The sequence below is a fragment of the Buteo buteo genome, chromosome Z (genome assembly GCF_964188355.1).
Source record: "Buteo buteo chromosome Z, bButBut1.hap1.1, whole genome shotgun sequence".
In the NCBI taxonomy this organism is placed as follows: Eukaryota; Metazoa; Chordata; class Aves; order Accipitriformes; family Accipitridae; genus Buteo; species Buteo buteo.
In genome coordinates, this window is record NC_134204.1 from 62,716,777 (window position 1) to 62,738,218 (window position 21,442).

At 36.1% G+C, this 21,442-nt stretch overlaps 1 protein-coding gene across 7 annotated transcripts in view; it reads left to right on the plus strand.

Annotated features, from left to right (window-relative positions):
* The window catches only part of FER (FER tyrosine kinase), a 196,501-nt gene that overhangs the window by 163,158 nt on the left and 11,901 nt on the right, over positions 1-21,442 (plus strand). For all 7 annotated transcript variants that reach the window (XM_075020214.1, XM_075020208.1, XM_075020213.1 and 4 more), the window contains 2 exons: positions 16,614-16,768; positions 20,290-20,412. In XM_075020214.1, the coding sequence (XP_074876315.1) occupies positions 16,614-16,768; positions 20,290-20,412 (278 nt within the window). The remainder of the gene's footprint in view (positions 1-16,613; positions 16,769-20,289; positions 20,413-21,442) is intronic.

A 21,442-nucleotide genomic window follows, 5' to 3' on the forward strand; every position in this document is an offset into this window, starting at 1 on the left:
TCCCCCCCCACCACAGGATTATAAGCTTTAAAACACATGGAAGAAAAGATAATCAGAAGATTGCAAGGTGTACCATGGAAAGGAAGTCTCCGTATTCCAGTAGTTCTCTGGGTCACTTTGACAAATGCCCAGTTTCTGTAGTGAGAACCATCTATGAGAAAATGAAAGGGAAAGTGCTTCATGGGGTCATATGGAACTGTAGGATCAACTGAACTCTGAAAATTTATGAATTATCAATTCATTACAAATCAAAGGCCAAATTTTTACAGAGAAAAAAAATAAATAAAAAGGATTTTAAGTGAATGCACTACCATCTTCTACCTCGTCAGGTATAATAGGCTAAAATTTGATCTCTGGTCCCTATTAAAATTGCTGTTGTCCTTCTAAATGTCACAGGCATTGAACATAGTAGATAGTTGTGGAAGTGTTTATGGTTTTGTACATAAAAGCTAGTGCTGGGGTGAATGAAAAGAAGAATTCCTGTAACTTCTTCAGTTTATGATTCAGTTCTATTTCATTTCAATAGGTAGAGTTTAGAGCTTTTGTACATACATATACCTTTCATATTATGTTGAACTGCAATGCTAGGTGACATAATGCCTTGATAACCCAAAGGAGATAAACATTTTAAAATCATGCATGACAAGATTACCTAATATCCTTTCTAAATTACCTAGCCTATCTTTCTTTTTAGTTTAATATACATACCTCTATGAACTTGGTCTTACTCTTCTTACCTTTAAGAAACAGTAGTGAACGTTACTTATCTGATTCCACAGTGTGACTAACATACTTTTAAAGCTTATGGAGAAATACTGAAAACATATATTGTCATTTCCAGTTCATAGCTGTACTCTTCTTATTGTTCTGAATAATTTAATTTGTTATTTCTTTTGTTTCTTGCCTTATAAATAGCTTCATAATAGCAATAATACTCTGGACTTCCTGCTTTTAAGTTGTACTTACTTACTCGATTTTTGCCATTAGTGCTGCCCTTCCTTTTATCTTCTGTAATTTTTTTCCCATTGTTGTTTGTTTTGCTTTCTCTTACTGTGGAAGACCTAAGGCCTCTGCTGTTTATACATAGACTAATTGTAGGAAATGGTGCTAGTGAGCAGGAGAAAGTCAGGTTCCCAAGTCAAAGCTATAACTAATTATGATTACCTTTGATGATACTGTATTACTACAGTTACTTTGTCACAGTTAAAATTGCAGACATGCTTAGTTACAACAGTAGGGCAAAATATTTCTTACCTCCTTCTGTAACTCCTCTGTTCAGGAGTATGTAAACTTTTTACATTGGAAGAGAAGTCAGCAGAACTAAGCCATGTAGAGGAAAGGAACATTTGCTACCAGTAAAAACTGATAAGAAGTTACTGCTTTGCTTGGTGAGAGGAGCTATAGCAAACTTGCTGAGAGTGCACTTTGCCCTGTTATCAAGATCATTAATGAAGATGTTAAATAAGATTGAACCCAGTATTGACCCTTGGGGTGCACCAGTAGTTGCTGGCCTCCAACTAGACTTTGTGCCACTGACCAACTCCCTCTGGGACCACCCTTTCAGCCAGTTTTCAATCCACCTCACTGTCAGCTCATCCAGCCCTTCTTTCTGAGGATTTTACATCAGGCAGTCTTGAAAGCCTTACTTAGGCTACTGAGGTAGACAATATCCACTGCCCTCCCCTCATCTACCAAGCCAGTCATTTCATCATAGAAGGTGATCAGGTTGGTCAAGCATGACTTCCCCTTGGCAAATCCATGCTGACTACTCCTGATGACTTTCTTGTCCTTCATGTGCCTGGAAATTGTTTCCAGGATTAGCTGCTCCATCACCTTCTCGGGGATCAAGGTGAGGCTGGCCAGCCTGTAGTTCCCTGGATCCTCCTTGAAGACAGGAGTGACATTTGCTTTAGTCTAGTCCGCAGGCACTTCTCCCAGTCACCATGATGGATGAAAGATTATTGAGAGTGGCTTTGCAGTGACATCAGCCAACTCCCTCAGCTCTCATGGGTGCATCCCATCAGGGCCCGTGGACTTACATAAGTCCATTTTGCTGAAGTATTCCCTGACCAGATCCTTTTCCACCAAGTGCACATCTTCCTTGCTCCAGATTTTCTCCCTGGTCTCTGAGGCCTGGGATTCCTGAAGGCAGGTCTTGCTAGTTGACACTGAGGCGAAAGCGGCATTCATTCTGTCCCATCACCCCAGGCCCTTTGTTCACCCATCCTATTCATCACTCTGTCACAGCATGGCTGGTCATTCTCTTCCTCCTTTATTCCTAGCTGAAAGCTCTCCTTACCAGGTCAGCCATCCAATTCTCAAATCCAGCTTTGCCCCACCTAGCGAGGTGCATCCCATCTCTCCTGAGCAGACACTGATTTGTAAACATGGTCCCATGGTCATACAGCCCAAAACTCTGTTGCCAGCACCAGCTCCACAGCCAATTATTGACCTGTACTATCAGTGCCCTCCTCCTTATACCCTTTTCCCTCACCAGCAGGATTGAGGACACCACCTGGGCCCCCATGCCCTAGACTACTGCCCCCAGAGCTCTGTAGTCACTTTTGATACTCTCCAGGTAGCCTGTGGCAGTATCAGTCATGGCCACATGGAAGAACAACAAGAAGTAGCAGTCAGATGGTTGAAAAATCTTTGACAGTCCCTCCACAACATCCTGGATCAGGCCTACGGCAGACAGCAAACCTCTCAATGATAGGTCAGGTGAGCAGACAGGTTCCTCTGTCCCCCAGAGCAGGCAGTTGCCCATTACAGTCACTCACCACTTCTTCCTGGTGGTCTTGCATGGTTTAGGGTCAGGTGGCCCAGATCCTTTACTTGAAGGCACATCTGGCTTCTCTTCCACTTTGAGGGTGGTGACCATATTTTGTTGTTGTAAGCCCTTAGCTAGGGCAGGAGTATTCCTGTTGGAGGCAGAAGTCATGAGCTTCATCTTCTCCAGAGGCTGCCCTTACCTTAGTACTAGGGGTGGACACTGCTTACATCTCTACTGCAGCTGGAATCTGGGGCTCTTCAAGCTACTGTGTCTCAGAGAAGATCCTGTCTATCTCCCTTTTATCTTCTCTGGGGCTGTGTAGCCCGCTCGCTTCCTCCTGTAACTCCTCCACTTGGTGGCACAGCTCCTCCAGGACAGCACTGAAGGACAGAGGGACATCGCTCCTGGCATCAAAGAGTCCTTAGATGCACCCCGCAGCCTGGGACTTGGAGGGCTGCATCCACCATCCGAATCTCGGTCTGTCTGGAACCTTTTACCTTAAGAATTAAGGTATCTCTCTTGTCCAATAATATCAATGACCTTTTGAACATGTCTTGTTATTAAATATTTTAGATTAAGATCCAAAATAATTAAAATTAAAACCTCCATCTCTCAAGTTCCTGTTTCATCACCTCCTTGCAAATGATGCTGTGGGCAGCTCATGATGAGATCTTGGCAGTCTCTGATGTGCTACAAGGACTATATATGTTTGGCACACATTGAATCATTGATTGTCAGTACACACTTTCTGAACTTTCTGTAGGTTATGGTCAGTATTGTATTCAAGTTGACAGTGGAAATTCACAAAATTACAAGCATGTTGCTTGGCAGCTTTTTTAGAATTGTCTAGAGTTTTTAGTATTTATGCTGAGATTCCATAAATGGTATGCTTTTGGTAGCAGCAAAGTTCACACCAGCTCAATAGTTTGAATGGAGGGACTGCATTACAGTAAAGATGCAGTGGATACAAGCTTTGATGCAAATAATATAGGCAATGTAGCAGTGATTTAAAATTCAGACATCTGACTTTGTAGGAACCTACCTGTACCCAACTGGCAACATCTGTAGTACTGTACTGTACAGAAATGAGCAGTTTGTGTCATGAATTGCATTTGAAGTTTTGATGGTTTGCTCATTATTAAACTTATTTTAAAAGCTTTTTTCAAAAAAATCCTGCTCTCTGGTTATCAGTTACTAGATTAGCAGCTAGCAAGCAATTACCTGATATATTTTATTGTACAATACCAAAATGCCATGTTAAATTTGCCTATACCTGTTTCTGTTATAAGTGGAAAAAAATCTATACTTCAGACCTTTTTTATGAGATACAGACTTTGCATGTATGTGACTGGTTGAAAAAGTCATATTTTCATATATGATAAAATGAACAAATGCACTCATTCAGAAAATGAATGCTTCTTGGGGTCATCCCTACTTTGACTGCTACCTTTTTGTTGTGTACTATATACCTGATAGTATAATAACAGATTCCAGGGCATCTGACAATTCAAATGTTTATTTTAAATCAATAAGAAGTTGTATTAGCTTATTTAGTCCATCTCTTTGACACTGACATTGGTCTGTACACCTATTTAACTGGTTTTGTTTTTTTGAGTAACTGCATTAATAAAATACAAATTCTTAATTTTCCAAGGCAGCTTTCTCACAATCTAGTAGATAATGAGCTTTTATTTTGCAATGCTCAGTTTAATTCCATTACTTGTATTTAATCAGAGCCCGTACCTGTTTTGTTTCTCTTTCCTTTCCACACAATTGCATAGTAGTATTTGTATTTTACTGAATGTCTGTATTAAGGCTTACTTTTTCAAAATACAGTAATTTCTGTTTTACAGGTTAAGTGTAATTTTGTTGTTTCCAACAGACATTTCTCTATCCTTTCTTTCTTTCTTTCTTTCTTTCTTTCTTTCTTTCTTTCTTTTTATTTCTTTGCCCTTATTGTTGTTTGCAACAGCTCCTAATTTGATATCATCTGGAAATTTAATTAAATTGCTGTTTGACTTTTCCTTCAGATCACTAACAAAGCTGCTAAAAGAAAACAGGCAACTTCAGTGCGTTGCTATGTATTGTAACACTTTCTCTTTTAAGAAATTTTGTACCCACAATCTCTTTATGCAGGCACATTTTAGGAGTTTAGAAAATGATTAGCTAAACTTTGGTTATTTTATAACCTTTGCCCACAGTAAATGCTAAAATAAATGTAACACTAAATAGCAAAGAGGATCCTGTGTATCTACAGTGTAGTGCTAGGATGGTTTTATGTGTGGATATAGCTAGGTATAGTAAATCCATAGCTTTGCAATAGTTTTATAATAGTTAATTCTGTTCCTGTCTTTAGATTAAGCACAGGAAAGGATTTCCTGCACCTCCAACAAACTTCTGAGTCCCCAGAAGACATGGGAGCACTCCAGATCCATAGGCAATCAACACTATACATGAGTGAGCATGCTTCAACAGAGACAGATAACAGCCAGAGGCAGGGTAGCTTCTTCTACATACAGAAGTCTGGATTTTTGAGGGGAAGGACAGTCTTGTAACAGATGACTTCATGAGATAGCATGAAGTTTTAATAAGAGAAAAAGGATGGAGTTCAGTAGGTGATGAATTCAGAGCCCATGGGCTTATTAACATGTATTCCTTTACTCTTCCCAGCTATAAAATCTTACCACGATGAACATGCATGGACATGTCAGTTCTTCCAGTTTCCAAAAGCTATGGCAGTCCTGTCACATCTGCTGCTATCAATATGAGATGTAAACATGATCCTTAATCAGTGAACTGTCATCTCCTGTTTCCTCCACATTTCCTACTTCAGGTACCCCACCCAAACTGTCAAAATCCCATCACTTCCTTCTTCCTCTTGTGACCAAAAAAGTGCAGTTTTTTCTTCCACCTTTATGTTTTATTTTTGGGTAGGAAACCTATTGTAGATTTTAAGTAATAGCCTCAAAAAGGGGGAGAGCGGTTCAATTTATTTCCTAGTTTGTTAATTTATAGAAAATGAGTAGGTTATTTTATTCCTTGCAATTTCTAGATATAATTTTCTACCATATATTAGCCACATAAAATTTCTTATGTATTTCTGTAAGCTAACTGCAAATCTTACTTAGCTGTCTCGGACAAACAGTAAATTATTACTCATCTTCATTTTCATTCATCTTTGCTTTAGATTGTTTTATGGCAGTTACACAGCAGACTATTTTTAGAATACTGATATCTCTTAACATGCCAGTAATAATTTGTTGATAATTTTTTATTGAAAGTAGAGACATATTCTAAGGTACAAATTACAAAATGTTTTTCACTCTGATCAGAAAATTATGAATTAGTGAACTATTATTATGTATTTTTGTCAAACTGGTTTCCATTGCTATGAATGCATAGCTAGCATATGCTACCTGTGCCATCCATTTAAATTTTTTCCTTCTAAGAAACACTCACAGTGTAATAATATCTTTAAATTGTTGTTGATTCTTCTCTCTCTCTTTGTTACTGGTTTTCTTTATGACTTTCTCTTAAAAACTCAAGAGGTTGGAGGTTTTTACATATTCTAGCTACAAAGCTTAGGATTACAAACATAACCCTCCTGTCTAGCACTATTTGATTCTACTAGTTCTCTGCTCTGTCTTTTGCTCCTGAGTTGTAATGAGACCTGATTTATTTGGTTTCTTTCTTATTCCTTTTGTATTATTTTCATTAATATGAGGTCTCTTGTACCTTAATTATGCTTCATTTCTTTGTACCCTGATTATTAGCTTTTCATTTTTTAACTTCATTAAATAGTTTCTTGGGATCTAGTGCCTATATAATACTTTATCTGCTAAAAAACTATGAACTTTAGTCCATACTTATCTGTTACTTTTGAAATCTTAATCCATGCCTGTCTGGTAGGGGCAGAAGTAGATTTAGGTGGTAGGAATGCATTTAAAGCTAACTTGAACTATTCCAGAATACAACATTGTTGATGTTAGCTGTTGAAGAAGCAGTAGTGACTTAACTTGTCACCTGCCTCACCTGAACTTTGATATACACCAGCTGTAATTCTAACCTGAGAAGAGAGATGAAGATTTTTAAATATTTCCTTTTTTACTGAGACCTGAAAAGCCCTGCAAATACTATACTATTGTGCTAGTTCGTTTTATTCTAATGAAAAAGGGGGAAGAGACTAACCTGTATTAAAATTATGCTTATGAATTTCTTGGTTCCTTGGGCACTTGCAGTGGTTTTCATGTATTTCTTATGCTCTGCTTTTCATTATTAGTCTTCAACTGTTTTTTAAACTTAATGAAATACATAATAATATTAACACTAGACAATGGCTTTGTTTAATAAAATGAGAAATTTATTTTCTAAAACTCTTCATCATCAGAGAGTCAGCACTAGAAGCTACTCTGCTTTAGACTTTTTCTTTAAATTCAGCATGCAAGCTTTTCTGTCACTGATGTGTAATGGACAAATGAATATGATCTTTGACCATATCTGGTGTGCCTCTTCAGATGTTGCCAAGTTTGTAAACAAGGTAAAACCAATATGTAATGCCTCTGTACAGAGAAATCAATGATATTTTGACTACTGCTGCAGTTATTGCAGCAAGTTTTGTGTTATCACACAGGTTGAATAATGTCATGATACTATCACAAAAAAATATGCTTGGTAGTACAGTAGTATGGTCTATTGTTGTGTTTCATTTTAGTTGCTTCTGTAAATGATACAGTACTTGTGAAAATTTTTGCTTGAAAATGGTATTTGCCTTACTATGAATAGTGCAGTCTACTTGTATGACTGATTATGTTCTATAATGTTTCGATCAAAAACTTCAAGAGCATAGGATTGCTTGCATGGGATCCAGCAGTGGTATTATTCCTCTGTGTGTCACGTCATTAGGTATTTCTGCAAGGTGTTTTCCCTTTCCAGTTGCCCTAATATTGTAGGATCTCCATAAAGTTAATTATCATCCAGTCCTAGGGCTATCCAGGCCCTTAGTTTTCACTAAGGCTATCGCTAGGACTGCTTTTTGTAAATTTTTTTTCTAGAGTTCACTCTCATGGTGTAAACCATTACTCTATGAGAAGTGAAGTGGCTGGATAGGTTACTGTGCAGTCATACAAACTTAATTTGTAAAGGGCTTTCTCATGGCTATGAAATGTATGCTATGTAAATCTTTGATTCCCATAACTTTAGAACGGAAAAAACAGCTACCTCTAGAAGGTTGAGTATTAGTGTAAAATTGCAGAGAGTAATAATGTCCTCTGTTAAGTTATTCACATTGGACAAAGACAAGGTAAGCTTTCCTGCCAAACAAATGAAATAAATAGGCACACAGAAGAAATTGAATTGCAAACCTTTGTTTCAAGATAGAAATGAACTACTAGGGGGAAAAAAAAACATTAGCCATTTGTAAGTTTCGCATTTTGCTCAGCACATTACATGTAATCAGCAGTGCACAGGAAAAATGGGTTATAAAAATCTACAGGGATATCAATGCAAAAAGATGACTATTATAGACTAAAATTACTATGATGCAGTTTTCATCAAAATAATTGTTCAGAAAAATTCAGACAATAACTATCAAGTTCTAAAAAAGTTGAGAAAAAATGCAGATGAAAAACATTTAGATAGGAATGCTGATAGGAATGTTTCTGTCCCAGAAGGAGGCATTGTGAAGAAAACCTCAGACACAGGAAAAAACTGGGAGGAATAGATTATGCATCAATTTATTGCTTCATTTCCCTCTTCATAGTCTAGTGCTTTGATTATCTTCAGGAACTGCTCATTGTCTACTATGCCCATCTTTATCTCTTTTAAAATAGCTGGTACAGAAACCTTGTCATACTAGGAAAATGGAGGACACGTAGTAACTTACCTGAATAAAACTCAAAAGAAGATGAAAGTTTTATAATGTGTCAGTAGATCTGTATAGTCACTTCAGCCGTCTCTGGGCTGTAAACACTAAGTTTACAATTGCTTAATTTTCATCCATTGTTACCTCTGTAGGTGACAAGCACCATATAATGTGTGACAGCAACCTGGGTTTCTTCCTAGTAAAAATGTACCCAAAGCAGAAGGTGAGAAGGCTCCAAGATGCAGGAGTGACCTTGTCGTGCTTCAAGCAGGAGTCTGAATCAGCTCAACTCTCTTCTATATAGAATTACCAATCTTGTTATTTAAAAAAAAAATACAGCATCACTTAAAAATGCAAAACATTCAGAAAATAGGAAGCTTGGGTTTCTTTTTGTTCCTCTTTTATCTCCAAACTAATTACCAGTCTCTTCTTTACAGTCATCCATCTTAAACAGTTTCTTTTTTAATGAAAACAGAGATTCATACTTAATGCAGTTATTCAACTCCAAGAACTAGACTTCTTTATATCAAACACCAAGTATTAGGAAACCAAAACTACAACTGTGAGAAGTGATAACATTATATATATAGCATTTGTGCTTCCCTTTTGTACCTCCAAAGGGGCACCTTATGCCCTTTGAGGTATGAGTGATCTCTGTCATGGTCAAGAAGTAAAACAGAAAGTTTGACTCTGAAACATAAGCGTATTGGGGAAAGTATTCTGTTCAAAATCCTAAAGTCAGTACTGCTACTCCACTACAAAAATAATTAAATAATATATCTAACTTAATATGCCTAATATTTGTACCTACCTCAAAGTATACCTTACTGTAATTGTGTAGTTACTCATTAGCAATTGACCATTTTGCAGACTATAAAAATAAATATAATCCACTGATTCTCATACAATACTTGTTAATCAGAAATGACTGTACAATAAGTAAACTTTTAAGCTGGCATATCTTAATTTTATTTTCAAGTATGTGTATGTGAAGGCATTTGCAGTAATGAACACTGGTACAGAAAATGTGAATATATTTTTCTGTACAGCAGTTCATTAACAAGTTCCTTCTTGCTGTATTTGTACAGTCCAGGACAGCTGTCACTTTTTCAAAAAATGTAGTCATAGGAATGTAAATAGCATGAAGGTTTGTGGGGTGGGACTGAGGGTTAAGTTCTCTGCAAGTGGTGGTTTCTTTACTGAGCTGTACCCTCAACAGACAAAGCAATATGCTTTGTCCTTGTGAACCAGATGCATCCCACTCTGCAGTTCTGAGTGGGATGCTGTAGCTTTCCATTATCTACTACTGTGACCCTTGCCACAATCTATCACATATTGAGCAAAGCACTTTGAGAAAATCAGAAACATAGCAGTTACCAAGTACGTTTTTTGAGGGTGGGGATGGCAATAATAATGCATAGATGTTTGGAATTTTGAATAGGAACACTGTGATCCTCAACAGCACATTTATCCTTACAGCATTTTTAAAAACCCTTACAACTGCTCCTAGTATCTAAGGAGCATATTTTATATTTGAATATAGTTTTGTTATTTTGGAGAAATCTGACATGTATGAATAGATTCTTTGTTTGCCAACTTACCAACCAATTTTTAGTTAGACCATGTTACAGTGTATTAAAGTAATTTAGGTGCTTCAGCTTTATTGGGCTTTTATATTTTCTTTTGATTAATGTGATCTCACTAACCTTAGTTCACAGGAATATGTTCACCAAGTTGCTATAAAGCATTTTATGTGATAGCTCTTAGTATCATGACAATGAGAGTGAGCAGTGCAATGCAGACTATTTCTGGAATGTAGGATATGTTTACTCTTACAGGTGGAGGAAGTAAAGGTTCTGTGGAAAAAAGGCATTTTTAGATACAGTGCTTGTGTTCAGCTACTGAATACAATTATTTGGGGGTTTGTTACTTTCTTTATTTGGAGTTCTTTTTGCAAAAACTTTTAAGTCCATATGAAAATTGCAGAGTGCTTTAGAGGGAGTAGTTAAATGTCGCTAATGCTATGAAGTGGGAAAATTTACTCATTTTATAGTTGAGAAGAACTGAGCGGTATCCAAAACTATGGATAGCAAGCAGAACACCTTACCTTATTGAGAAAACACTACTACATCTAACTTGGGCTTTCTCTGGTTTCCTAGCACTGTTCATCTGTGAAGATGGACTTGCATTATATGAGGAACTGAGAGAAATGATTAGCATTGTAGTTAATATTGCTCCATTAGTATTCATAATGTGATAGCTTAAAATAATATGAAGAAATAAGTAAAACAAAGTGTAAAGGGGGAAGACAACATAGAATAAATGGAAAGATGTGCTTCTGACCCTCTAATATTTTCCTAGTCTCTTATTAGGCACATACTATTTGCTCTGTTCACCACATGTAGCAAAAGTAGCAGCATATGCATATCAAGAAAGTTCTGAAATAGGTGTGTTTTGATTTAGACACCACTGGAAATTGCCTCAGGTGTTTGAAGGAGATGTAGTCTGTTATGGTCCACGAAAAAGCACCAGTTTCACTTACATGCTTGCACCCACTTCTTTTTTGATCAGGTAATAGACTGTTTTCATTGAATTAAATGTGCAGAGGTTCTAAACTGATCCTGTTCACTAATTAATTATTTGCTTTTATCACCTAAGAGTATTTCAACTGCATGATCCAGGGAGGGGATATAAAATGACTAATTAGTTCAGTGAGGCAATCTGTCGTGCTGGTTTAGTAATGAGGAGTTTACTCTCTTCCTTTGATTTGCTTTAATTGGTGGAATTCCATTGAAATACTAGGTATTACTTGCTGTGTAGTTATTTTGGGGTAGTGGAATGAAGTAGGTAGGTGGTATAAGAGTGTCCTTAGAGAAAAGTTTATGAGGTTTATGTCTTTACTGACAGACATGAATCGAGGTGTAACAACTCCCAGCACAGAGAAATTGCCTCTACTTCCTCTTTAACTGGCTATTGGATTTTTAGCAAAAGTCTTGTGAGCTATCTCTTGCAGTTTCAGTATATTCAAGCCATATTAGTTATTCCTAGTCAATGCCCTGTTTGTGTTTATAAGAACTGTACAGCAGTGATTAAAAACAAAATTTCCAATTTGCATATTAATTTTTATTCCTTAGTGTTTGGGAGGAGGGTGCTTTGTTTCTAATAGCACTAGGAACTTACATAATCTTGGTATTAAATAGAGTCAGCTTTTCTTTTACTAAGAACTTGTTCTGTAGCAGCTCAATGTAATTTGTGCCCAATTTATACAGCTTTCACAATGTGAAATAAAGAATCTTTTCTTGGATTCTGTGTTAAATATAAATACTGATTTTATGGGATTACTGCAGCAAGTACCAAATGCTGTATGAGAAAAAAAAACAATGCCCCAAGCAGAGAAAGACCCCTAATACCATGCGACTATATCGGTACTTCTTGTGGATGTTAGCTTCCAGAAACATTAAGGAGAAGGAAGAGGAAACAAATAGAACATACTTTGGTTTTTAGGGAAAAGAAGACAAGTAGAGCACAGCTGATTTTGGTTTAAAAAAGGCCATCTAGAAATTGTCATGTTTTACTACATATATTTAACACTGACTTTATCTGTAATAAAGACTCCTCATAGTTGTTTTCGGTCATCAGCCCTATATATTTATATTTTCTTGTTTTCCCTTACTCATGTCATCTATCATCCATACTTGGATGAAACACCATTGTGTATATTTCATATGGAAAGTTAAGACGTAAAGGGTTTTTTAAAGCCACTTAACACTATTGTACTAGAGCTCTTTCCTTTTATCTGTAGCAAAGTGAAATGAATTAGAATCCTGGAAACTGGAAGAAAATCAAAGTTGTTAGTTATTAATTTAAAGCCATGGAAGTAATACTTTTTGATGCCCTTTTTTTTCAGATTCTGGCTATAAATTCTGTAATAAAACACAGTGACAAAAATGCATTTTTGGTAATTTTCTCTTGTATCTAGACTGAAAAATATGAACATCCTTTTAAAGAAGACTGTCAGACATGAGGAGAAACAGTGAAGGTGTTTGAAAAATATTGAAAAATCTTAACCAAACCCTCATAATAATAATAATAATTATCATCATCATCATCTTGATGTAGCTATAGCCTTCAGTGTAACAATGTTTTAAAAACTGCTTTTAAGTATGCAAATACATATAAGGGAATCTGGAAAATTCAGCAACAAATCACTTACTTAGGATATGAAACAGATGTAAAATGACAGCAGAAATACTAACAAGATACTGTAACTTTCAGGACATTTATAAGCCTGAGGAGTTAAATAATAAATGTTAGTCAAATAGACACTGTGAAGAAATTACAAGTAAGAGAACAGGGAAAAAAAGAACCTGAAAAATACATCTACAGTGGATGTAACTGCAGAATCTGAAGTGGCTGGTGGTGGAACAATGAGAATGAAATTGTACTCATACTGTTTCACCCCACTGGATGGCAAGTTATTAAAAGTGCAAAGTAACAGAACTTTTGGCAGAATTTAGCATGATTGTAAATATCACTGGATCTGCTAAACATTGTTGGTTTCTATGTACGTGAAGAACCAACTTGTCACAAGAATTGTGAAAAGAAAACTAAGTGCCTGAGAGAGGAATTACAAAAGTCCTTTAAAAAGGCTATGACTGAAGTGGAGAAAAGGGCGGGGGGGTGTGGGGGGGGGAATCACAAAAAAAGTATTTTCTAAATATGTCAGAGAGCCTGCCTTACACATGAGAAAGGAAAAGAGCAGATTTGCTTAAGTCAGAAGTAAACATATTAAGTGCTCAAAAGGCTTTATTAACACAAATGATGTATTAAAAGTAATACATAGTATTATAGCTTCAAAAATAGAGTTTTAGCTAGAAGCAGAAAAAAATATTAATACTGTGAGACTCATAACCAGCACTGCTACATTTACTTTGCTCTTTGTAGCTTTATTAGTAAGTTGTTTTATCATAATGCATCTTTTTCTATCTTATTGTTAATAGCTTGACACTCACTATTTCATAAAATTTTATTGATACTCTGTGGAAGTTAGCAATGAAAATACTTCTCTATTCGATACAAACTGAAACAAAAAGAAAGAAGCAATTTGCCTGGAAAGATTGATGGCAGACTTGACAGTTGTGTCCACCTGCACAAGTTGTGGGCCATTAGCTAACCACTGGCCCACGATTCCTCCCTTGACACTTGTGTGTGGCATGGTAGCTTGAATTGTATCATTCTGTGACCCGCTGCCAGCTAATAGACAGCTTGAAAACCACTGTTTCATGAAGCAAAGACATTGTGTGTCTGTGGTCTTTCAGAATATCTAGTGCTAATTTACATATAACCTGAACATATCCTGAGCAATCTTTACCAGCTTTCTCAAGTACCAGTTTGATTTTCATAGAAGTGTTTTTGTAAATTTTCAGTAATGATGAAAAACAATTCCTCTAGATGAGTCTGAAAGAAAAAGAAAACTGTCAGATACAAAACAGACAAAAATTATGTGAACTGAGTGTGATCTCTGTTTACAAGCATCATACTGTGTACTGTTTACAATATATATTCCCTAATAATCAGACTTATGTATGAGGAATAAATCTAAGACAACTCAGTATATAGCTTTTTCTTAATCTGACCCAGAACTTGTTCAAATGCTAGGTCAGACTCTGGTAGGAAGATGACTGTGATTTTAACGAACTCTGTAAATTTTCTTTGAGATATGACCTCATTACTTTTTCCACTCCTTATGTGCATCTGTCACAAAATCTAGACTATATTGAGTAAAACAATAAAAAAACTAACAACTAAAGTATGACTGGAACCTAAGCCATAAATTCCTGAAGTTTCATGGTGATACTTTTTACAGACTTGAGTATAAGCAGTAACAATTTGATTTTGGTTTGCAGCTCTCTTACTTTCACCAAACAATACCACATGCTAACATCTATGTAACGTAGTGCATATTGAGCTGATTTATACATTTGTGCTTATCTTCAGCTGGACACTGTAACTTCAGACTTGTTTTTAAGTGGTCCATCTTCTCTAACTGCAAGAATAACTGCATTTATATCACTGTAGCATGAAGCTCAAGAGCGATAAATATTCTTAGTGGCAGAAAAGTTGTGTGAGTCAAATACGTTAAAATTCTTGAATCAAGCTACAATATTTATGCTCAAACACAGGCTCTGTCTACATATCAAATAATGTACTGCAATATCAATAAGGATTAGTTGGTCAAAGGAATTGTAGATATATAAGCTTTAACATCCTTGTATGTGGCTCAAGACTTTTACTTTAGACTAAATATAGTTCAATCCTTTGTCATGAATGTCCCCACCATGCATAGAGTTTGAAGCTGTTTGTCATTGGTTCAGAGCCTTCTTACTGCATTAGCTGTAGAAACAAATTTTGTGCACACCATGGGCAGAGTTCTAGGTTAGTTTCTTCCAAGGGCAGTCTAGTTTGCATGCACCAAAATAAGTTTTTGAAACCAATGGATGTGCATTAAGTGCTCAGGGGATTCACTTCAAAACTATGCTACAGGTCCAATCCAAAACATTTAAGCTAGTATAGTTATTCTTGAATATCCACGTAAGACAAGCCATTTGTGAGCATATTAGCTATTTAAGCAGGAAACAAACATTGTAAATTTAGTTTAAAAATACTTTGCCCATGATGGTCCTGATGTTATAGATATAATTCTGTTGCTTAACATTTTTCCCCCTTCAAAAATTTCTTGTATTTTATTACATTAAGATGGGAATAATAATATATATTTTATTATGTAGTATTTTAATACATTGTGAAAACATTAAATGTAATATACTTATAGTATGTTAATAATATATTATTAGCATATATTATTATTCCAAATGTATGCTGTAGAGAAGGCACAGTAGGTCTTTATCAGGTATTACTACAGGCTGTCTCCTAATCTGTAAAAACATGTTTGAGATGGAGGGAGGGAAAGGAAGGCTGTTGATTTTCTGAACTTCTCATACATCACTGAGCCAAAATTCCTTTTCTCTGAGTAGCTTTTTGGTTTTGATGGAAATTCTAATGCTAACATAATATAAGCAGAGAGAAGGTGGAGCCAGTTCTCTGGGTTTCGTTGTCTTTCATTACTATGGGAACATGTTTCAGGGTGCTTCTTCAAATTCTGTTTCATTTTGCATAAAATCTGACTTATTAATCTGCGGGTTTATTTCTGTGACCTCAGAGGGCAGTTGTGGTCGGTTGACTTTGGCTGGCTGCCAGATGCCCAGCCAGCCCCTCTCTCACTCCCCCTCCTCAACAGGACAGGGGAGAAAATAAGACAGAAAACTCGAGGGTCAGGATAAAGACAGGGAGATCATTCACCAATTACTGTCACAGCAAAACATACTCAACTTGGGGAACATTAATTTAGTTTATTGCCAATTAAAATAGAGTTGGATGGTGAGAAATAAAGACAAAAACTGCAATACCTTTCCGCCACCCGTCCCATCTTCTGAGAGTCACCTTTACTCCTTCATTCCTGACTCCTCCACTTCCCCTGCCGAGGGGCACAGGGGGGATGGGGAATGGGGGTTGCAGTCAGTCCATAACAGCTCCTCTCTGCTGCTCCTTCTTCCTCATACTGGTCCCCTGCTCCAGTGTAGGTCCTTCCCAGGAGATACAGTCTTTCACAAGCTGCTCCAGCGTGGGTCCTTCCAAAGGCTGCAGGGGAATCTCTGCTGTAGTGCCTGGAGCACCTACAGCATCGCCAGCACCTCCTCCCTCCACTCCTTCGCTGACCTTGGTGTTCACAGGATAATTTTGCACAATATTTTTTTTCCTCTCTCACTCCCGTTTTCCACAACTGCTATGCAGCATTTTTACCCTTTCTTAAATTTGTTGTCTGAGAGGTGCCACCATCTTGGCTGAGGGGCTTAGCCATTTTAAATGGCTTTTAGTACTTTCAAATGTGTAAAATTATGTGGGTTTATTTCTTCTTCTTAGAGACCTGGCTGCAAGGAACTGCTTGGTAGGTGAAAGCAACATTTTGAAAATAAGCGATTTTGGAATGTCCCGGCAAGAGGATGATGGCGTGTACTCATCATCGGGCCTAAAGCAGATTCCTATCAAGTGGACTGCTCCAGAAGCTCTCAACTATGGTAAGGACATAGTTGTATATTCTTGGAGAAGAAAAAAATAAAAATCAAAAGGACCATAAGGAGCACCAGGACTACACTGAGGGCAATACTTGAGTATATACACATATTCCTAGTGCCCAGTTCAAATCCATAATATTTAAAATAATTTTAATATTTCAGTATTATTCAAGTTAAGTATAAAATACTGATTTGACTTCAAAAAGAATAAGGCAGCAACATCAAAATTGCTGTTATGCAGCAATAAGACAATGCTTTGGTTATGTTGCTGACTCATTCTAATAGACTACCTAGGCAGTCATGTAAATCATAATCATTAGCAAAATGAATGGCAAGTTCTGCATATTTATGGCAGTGATTGTTCTAGCACCTCTTTGAAAACAGTATTAAGTGTTAACATACTAGAACACTCTTAGATAAATCTTTGTACCGGAGAAGAGTACAGTCACTGATTTATATTTTTAACTGCTGCTTTTTTTAACCTGCATTTTTATATATTGCTAGGCTATTATATTGGGGGAGAAAATCCATTATTTCTGATTGAGGGAAGTGGTCTATACTACATGGGTAATAATTCCAGAACAGGGACAGAAGGTGCTATATTTGGCTTTTTAACTTAAATGAAACTAGAAAAATAAGTTCTTGTAAGTAAAGTGGTCTGTGAAGAAGCAGCATATTAAAGGAACGATGCCATGTTTTGGATGTAGTTCTCTTAACCAGTTCTTTAGTTGAGTACTTAGAAAAAACTTGAAGTGTCTATAAATATTTCTGCCATCTCTTAAAGCTTTTTTTTTTTATATCATACATTGGAAATCATTCGTTTGTGACTTATGATTGATAGCAAAATGCTTCATCTCATTAGCGCTTTTGCATGAGTTAATGCCATAACACAATAAAGCAGATCTTCTCTTTGGAAGGCTAATAATAAATTTAGTTACAGTAATTGATCCTGCATTATCAGTTATTCTAAGATGTGTTAGTGTTGCTAGCGTTCACTGGGGAACACGCTTTTCTATTTTGGGTGTTTGTTCCACGATAAAAGGTGTTTTGAATTTTTATTTTTGTTATTTCAGAAATGCATACAGTTTATTTGATATATAATGGAAGCCTATCCTTCATAGCCACATGCAGTCCAGCAGACTACATGAAATCAGGAAAGAGGCTTTTGTGACAGCACCTTCACTTTGTATTTTTGAGTCTTTTTTCTGCATAGTACAGGAGAGGAGAGGATAAATGATTAACATTTACTTATTTTGTGTTTCCTAAAATGTATACATACTGAAGCAGCAAGTGATTTTCTGTAGTGTTGGAAAATAAGCTCTCTCAAACATTTGTTAATGTGTTCAGCAGTCTAACATGCAACTTTCAAAATGTCGTAGAAGTTTTCTATGTGGTTTTGAAGGATCATTTTTTCCATTCCCTTGAACGATGTGAGTAAAAATAATTGTTCGTGTTTTTCTATTTACCATCCTAATAATATGGTCGTAAGTATTGCATTAATTTGTACAGGTAAGGCTGAAGGTATTTAAGGATATCAGAGTGGAATAGAACTAAATCTGCAATATTTCAAAACTAGTTGGCAACCACTGTCCATGTCAGTTCGTAATGGCAAGATTTAAGGACGGGAAGAAAAAGAGGGATAGTGTTGTTTGGTTATTACATGAATGATACAGTGCTTAAGAAACTATGTAAAAGGCCATTTTTTCAGTCATTTCTGGATTCACTGTATATGACAAATTAATAGCAGTCACAAAAAAATTTTTTAATTAAAAAGCCCGCAAGTTGTGAAGTCTAGAAACCAGATTAGGGCAAACGGAGGGGCTAGGGAGTTGTATCTGAAGTCATTAGTGAAATCCTGATGCTACTAGAGCTTGTGGGAGATTGAATCTTTGGTTCAGTAGGTGCTGTTCAGTGTCATTCCATACTGTTATTTTTGCTTGGAGCTATATGATTTCCATCACTTCCCAAAAGTGGAAAAAAATGTTTGAAAAGTTCCTAATAAAATCACATGTTTAGGCCAAGTGTAGGGTATTTTTGCTTCCTGTTCTCTGAAAATTAACATATACATTTAATATGCATTTTTTTCCAGTACCACATTTTTGAGTTGTTTGTCATGTTAATAAATCACTGTGGAGGGTTTTTTTTTGTGAATGAACAGGCCTTTTTTTTGCCCAGATAATGTCATAGTGGAAAAGATAATTAACGATGCAGAACTTGTACTTTCATTAAAAAAACCTAATCACCTATCTTGTATCTACTGAATGATTTCAATGAAAAATGTTAAATTACTGGATGCCAAACTCTGAAGAGAGTTGATACATAGACAAGAAAACTAATCTTACTGCAAACAGCATAGTGAATGTCCATAATTGCCATCTACAAGGCACACAAGCTGATGTAGTGCAGCTGGAAGTGATACTTGGTTTAACAGTAAACTGAACTTTCTGATGTCAGAACAGTTGTCATATCACCAAACTGTCACTGTAATTTACATGTATTTTCCTTTTTTTTAGTCAGAAGTGGCTTAGTTTGTTTTGTTTAATGATTAGAGATGAACAAATAATACATTCACAAGCATGTGTGTATTTTAAAGAATAAAGACACACATATACAATGTAACAGTATGGAACAAAGAAAAACAGTCATGAAAAATGTTGACAGTTATGTTGAAAATGTTTTTCTAAGATAGCATTTTCACAGATCCTTCTGCAAAGAGCTAGGACCCTTAACTTTCTGATGTGAATACGTCCTTCTTAATGTGAATCCATCAGAGACAATAGAAATATCTGCTCCAAGATCTATCTTTCTCCTATAATATAAAGCTTTCATTACACAAAGATGTTTGGAATTCAATTATCTATCAATTATCTATTTTGCTATCTCTGAAGCACAGTTGAGGACAATGGAACGAGCAGGCCAGATTTTATTTTTTTTTTCTTTAACTGATTGGGTGCCTCTGTTCTTCAGGGTCCAAATTAAACAAGTTGAAGCAACTATACTTTCATTTTCAGAGAACAGGTTCTCAAAGTGTGAAAACCAGGCCCTGTTTGCAGTTCCAAACTATGTTGATGGTAGCTCCTCTCAAAATACTCATTGTCATGCTATATTAGGGAACTGGGAAAGGTAATTTTTTAAAAAGTATCTTTTGAATTGAAAGTTATAATAAAAAAGGGAGGAAACTGACATTTTTCTGTCCTTTTATATTAAAAGAAAAAAAAACATTTGTACATTAAGAAGGAAGGCTATTCTTAACTTGCATGAAAAATAACTGACATGGTAAGGTCTGTCAAATTGTAGAACTTTAAGTTGGCTTATATTATTCCTAGGTATTGACCTTAAGGTAATATGTTTATTATTTGAAATACAGGAGACTATGATATCTGCAGAATGTATTATTAGTAGCTACAGCTTTGTTCTGCTTAAAGCTGTCCAATGTAACACTTTACAGAAAATTTGGGGCCATAATTATCTGAAACATTAATTTCTTTGTACATTAAGCCGAGGCTTTTCTCTCCTTTTCTTAGGGAGATACACATCTGAGAGTGATGTATGGAGCTTTGGAATCCTTTTGTGGGAGACCTTCAGTTTAGGAGTATGTCCGTACCCTGGAATGACCAACCAACAAGCACGAGAACAAGTCGAGAAAGGTAGTTATTCATAGGGAATGAAAGAAATACTGTATAGATCCATAAGGATGTAGTACATACAGTATAAAATAGCAAAGAAATAACATATGAGTTGTCCAGCAACTTTAGCAAAAATATTATGAGATTTTTTAATTGCTGAATCTAGCTTTCTGGGAGGGGTATTGTGATATATAGGTGTCTTGAAAAAAGGAATATACTGACCAGTATAGGTCAGAAGACTTACAGCATGCTGACTTTCATTATTGCAGAACTAAAAGGTGGGATGGAGAGGAAGGATTTACCGCTGTGCAAAGTAGAGGCTTGCCCAGAATGAATTATTTAAGATTATGCTAATGCAGGTATAAATATTCTAAACTGCCAGAATTAAAAATCTGTATCATTCCATCTTCTCTATTAAAGCACTTCAGGCAAAAATTTAGCAATTATGGTGGAGAATGGTAAGCTAGTTTAGCGTCGAAAGCCACATTTCTCTTTTACAAAATAATCAAAAGGCTCTTATTTAAAGTAGCAAATAACTGTGAGCAGGATTTCAGGACTTTGATTTATTTTCATCATCTTCAGCGGCGTTTCAGAACTGTTCCTCCTCTACATAGTACTACTGTGTAATTTATAAACAGGTTCTAAGCTAGTAAAACTGCTAAATGATTTTAAAAAAAACCCGAACAACTAATTTGCTAATTTATACAAATTGCCAGTGTTTGTTATAAGCACTGTAAATTACCATCAAAGTTTCTCCTTAAAAGGCCAAATCAAAAAATCCAATGATTTCCAGACCAGAGGAGTGTTTGTAAAAACAAGTCTTACTACCTAAGTAGTGAGATTCTGTTTTAATCGACTGAGAATAATAATCTCTTGCAACTGATAAAATTCAAACGTTTAGAAGTATGGTCATGCTTTTTCAGCTATTTATACTGTGGGGAAAATAGTCCTGTCATCTGTCAGCAATTCTTTTTCTTTTTTTTTTTTAATGGAATTTCCATTTCTTTTATCAGCCTGTTTTCTTGGTTTTCAGTATGTAATAGCTCTTCTG